Source organism: Echinops telfairi, unplaced genomic scaffold (genome assembly GCF_000313985.2).
Source record: "Echinops telfairi isolate 266 unplaced genomic scaffold, ASM31398v2 ScPeMD7_2291;HRSCAF=2852, whole genome shotgun sequence".
Lineage (NCBI taxonomy): Eukaryota > Metazoa > Chordata > Mammalia > Afrosoricida > Tenrecidae > Echinops > Echinops telfairi.
In genome coordinates, this window is record NW_022106189.1 from 39,655,159 (window position 1) to 39,659,768 (window position 4,610).

At 42.6% G+C, this 4,610-nt stretch overlaps 1 protein-coding gene across 1 annotated transcript in view; it reads left to right on the forward strand.

The window, feature by feature from the left end:
• CLEC3A (C-type lectin domain family 3 member A) overlaps window positions 1-1,206 on the forward strand; it is a 7,007-nt gene extending 5,801 nt beyond the window's left edge. The window contains exon 2 of the mRNA XM_004704784.1: window positions 815-1,206. Within this exon, the coding sequence (XP_004704841.1) occupies window positions 815-1,206 (392 nt within the window). The remainder of the gene's footprint in view (window positions 1-814) is intronic.
• The last annotated feature ends 3,404 nt before the right edge of the window (window positions 1,207-4,610 follow it).

Here is a 4,610-nt window from a genome sequence, read left to right on the forward strand (position 1 = left end):
TAAACTATGAGTGCTTTATGTTCCCTAGGTGTTTACTAAGTGCTCCGAGGAGAGCTGAGGTTCAGTAAACACAGCATCACAGGCTCACTGTGGCCCTTCTGTACAAGAAAACACCAGAAAGGACACTGGCTAGGACCACAGCTGGCCCACAGGATCCTCCTTGATACACCAAACAGTGTTACCAGAGCTTCAGTTAGCTGGGCAAGAAAACCACTGACCCTCCTTAGACTAAGTCCAAATTTGATAAGTTCTCTATTTTAATAATTATGAAATAGCATCTCATTCCTAAAGTCACAGGGGAATTCAGACATTAGGAGGGAAGTTCAAAAATGGAATGAAAAAGTAGTGGAATTTTTCTAGTCATTTGTTGAAGGCCCCGTAAATAGCTAGCAACACAAACTAACAAACCTGTGTTTACTGAGTAGCATGAAGCTTTGAGCTCTGTTACGGGCGGACCTGGGTTTCTTATAGTTGTGATCTTGGTGCTTTATCAGTTACATTTTTACTTGCTAAGTTGTTACAACTAACATTCCCCAACTTCAATACCCTGCTCTGTAAAACAGAGGCAATAAAAGAAGACTTCATTGAGTTGTTGCAATTATTACCTAAATCCATGATAAAAGATGGCTTATATCTTTACAAAAATATGAGTATAAACTAATATTCTATGGAATGCCTGGCATACACAAAACCTTTGATTAATGTTAACTCATCATTGCCATCACACAAGCATCCCCGGATATTTGCCAGTTCTGGCCCTATGCATCCCACGCTCAAAAAGCGTCTTACTATGTCTGATTTCACTCCTTCACAGTCTGTCTCCGAGGCACAAAAGTTCACAAGAAATGCTACCTGGCCTCTGAAGTCTCGAAGCATTTCCATGAAGCCAATGAAGACTGCATCTCCAAGGGAGGCACCCTGGTTATCCCCAGGAACTCGGATGAGACCAACGCCCTCCGGGACTATGGGAAGCAAAGCCTGCCCGGTGTCAATGACTTCTGGGTGGGCATCAATGACATGGTCACCGAAGGCAAGTTTGTCGATGTCCATGGAGCTGCCATCTCCTTCCTGAACTGGGACCGGGCTCAGCCGAGCGGTGGCAAACGGGAAAACTGTGTCCTGTTCTCCCAGTCGGCTCAGGGCAAGTGGAGTGACGAGGTCTGCCGGAGCAGCAAGAGATACATCTGCGAGTTTACCATCCCTTAAAGGGCCCTTCTCAAGATTGGCCATGATGTGTAGACTGGAGGTCCCCAAGAAAAGCTAGAGGCTCAGTTCATAGGAGTGTAACAGAGTCTGTCCATTTTCCCATGCTAGGCAGACAGCGGGTGGGTGGAAGAGAAACACTGAGCCATGAGCATGTGGTTAAAACACCTTCTGCACAATGAGCTATCCAACTCCTCTCTCTTTCCTAGGGCCTCTTACGTGTGTAGACTCAGCCTCTCTTGCAAATGCAACAGCCTTGCAGCTCTTTGGCTTGAGAAGGCCTCTTAGACTACCGGAAGAAACATTCCTCTTGCAAGTTTAGTGTGCATTTGATGCAAGGGGATTTCTAACGTTGGAGATCCTTTGGTGCTACATGATCCAATCACTTTCAGTCCTGATGCTCAAACTGTTCAGTCTTGATCATCATCCCTCATGGGTCCATTTATCTTTCATGTCTTTGCTCTGCTCACGCCCCTTGGATTTGATGAGGATCCTGGTGAGGCTGGTATCTAGCTTTATCCAGCAGAGCGTGAGTGTCTCAGAGAGGGTCTTGATTTGACTCCTTCTCCTTCAAGCTCGCCCTCAACCCTCTTTCTTTAAAAGTCTCCTCCAGGGATTCAGAAATGCTGAGGGAACTGATGAGGCCCGTGGTTGGTCATTTTTGACTTCCTGTATCACATCATCGTTTCCAATTTGAGTGGGTGACAAGGAAACACAGAAGCAGTCACTTGTGTGGGAAAAACAAAGAGAAAAATGTGTACTTGGTTCTTGGTTTAGCACCTCTTATGAAATTGAGGAAGGATATGACACCAGGGGGCTTTCAGAGTGTTTGTGGAAGAATTCTATTATCTTTTAATTCCATTTTTTTTCATAAACTCTTTGAAACACACTCATATATGTTAGCTTCCTTTTCCATATATTTACATATGCATATTTCTTAGCCTTCATTAGAGATTTAAGTCTATTAGAGGCAGCCAATCTTTGGAGGTTGAAAATTGGATTGAAATAATATTATTCTGAAATCATATGTCTATGTAATTCCTTATTCTGTCAAACGTTATTCTTTTAAATTATTTAACTAGACTGTGCAAAATAATTTCATTGCTTTACTGTGGAATTACAAAGTTGAGGCTTGGGGGAATGGATTTTTTTTTTTTTTTTGCCAATAGAGAAGCAAAGCAATCCTAACTCTGTTTTGCTCTTCAAATAAATGCTTTTTCTGCTTTCAATGTTAAATGTGTCTTGTGAACAATTTCCTGCTCTGCAAACTTTAAGTAGGTGTGCTTAGAATTCAGTTTTAGTTCTTTTCACTGCACAGAAATAAAATCTCAATTCTGATCAGTGTGGATGAATTTGGATTTGAGTGCCATTTTTCGGATTACGCTGATTGATAGCAAATGGCACAATCAGAAACAAAGGATCATGGATCTGATCAAACTAGTGATCCAGATATTGGGAATAGTTTTACCTGAGAATCAATAAATAAAGTGGCAGGCCATCTAAAGCTTAGATTGTTCTTTTTGCTCACAGAAGTTTGTCCACATTCCAGCTGCAGGTTTTATCTTTCAAAAAAAGATGGGTTAATTTCTAATTTCTAAAGAATGACGGCAAAGGTTTGGAAACTCATCATGCATTTTAACAGAATTACAAGATTGAAACAAAGGAGAGTAAAGTATAAGAAACCCCGGCAACCCCCCACAGTGGGGTGAACCAAGAAGGGAACATAAAAGATCAGCCAAACCAAAAGCCCCTGAGGAGCCCCAAAATAGACGTCAGGCTAGAAGGGGCAGTTCTCAGGACCCCACAGGACCAGTGGGGAGATAGTCATCAAGATCAGTGGACAGACCTGGAATTACCTATGCTTTTTCAGGTGTTTTGCTAGTTATTATTTTTATATTTTTTTCTTTTTCTTTCTCTTTTTATTCAATTTTGTGGTTTTCTTTTTATATTGTCCACATTATTGTTGGTTTGCCTGCCTATATAAAATGGGAAGCAAGCTGGAGGAGAAAGCAATGGGAGCAAAGGGGGAAGAGGAAGTGGGGGAAGGGAGCGGTGAACAAACAACACCATACACTGGGGAACAACTAGGGAATTAAAATCAACAACAAGGAGGACATAGAGATCCTGGGGGTGTTGGAGCAACAGCAATCTAGCTGAGAGGAATTACTGAGGCAGAAGAAGGGCAAACATGATGGTGGGGGCAGGAGGAAGGTAAAAGATAACAGAGGAAAGATGTAGGAAGCAAAGCTATGGATAGAGGTATAAACATAAGCATGCACTTATGTAACTATATTAATTCATAAAAACAGAGGTATTGGCATATGTACATATATTTCTATGGCAATACATTAAGGAAGTAAATGGACTTTGGGCCTCTGCTCAAGCCCTCCCTCAAGCAAGTACACTTTGTTCTAACAACCTGGCATTCTGTGATGCTCACCCTCCCAGCATGATCACTGAAGACAAAATGGGTGCACAAGCAAATGTGGTGAAGAAAGCTGATGGTGCCCGGCAATCAAAAGATATAGCATCTGGGGTCTTAAAGACTTGAAGTTAAAACAAGCAGCCATTTAGCAGAGAAGCAACAAGACCACACGGAAGAAGCATACCAGCCCGTGCGCTCATGAGGTGTTGACAGGATCAGGTAACAGGCACCAGAAGACCCCAAACAAACAAAGAAACAAAAAACCCATATTGTTGAGAACAAGGGGGCAGGTGTCAGAGCAGAGACCCCAAACCTATCTGTAGACAATGGGACATCCCTTACAGAAGGGTCACAAGGAAGGGATGAGTTAACTAGGGGGCAGTATAGTCCCGATGAAACACACAATATTCCTCTGGGTCCTGGAGGCTTCCTCACCCCCACTGTCATGACCCATATCCTGCCTTTCACTGCGGGCTAGGCTGGAGCATGTACACAGGTACAGATAAGAGCTCAGGACACACGGAATCCAGGTCAGATAAACCCCTCAGGAACAGAAACGGGAGTAGTGATACCAGGACGGTAGGGGGAAGGTGGGGAGAGCAGGGGGGAAGAAACCACGGGGGAAGGGAGATAGGGGTCAGTGTAAGATATGAAAATAATAATTTATAATTTATCAAAGGGTCACAAGTTGATTATGTGGGAAAAGCAAAGAGAAAAATGTGTACTTGGTTCTTGGTTTAGCACCTCTTGTGAAATTGAGGAAGAATATGACACCAGGGAGCTTTCAAAGTGTTTGTGGAAGAAGTCAATTGTGGAAGGGTGGGTTAAAAAGAGGAGCTGATACCAAGGACTCAAATAGAAAGTGAATGCTTAGTAAACAATGATGGCAACATCTGTACAAGTATGCTTGATACAATTGATGTATGGCTGTTATAAGAGCTGTAAAAGCCCCCAATAAAATAATCTCACATCAAAAAAGAAA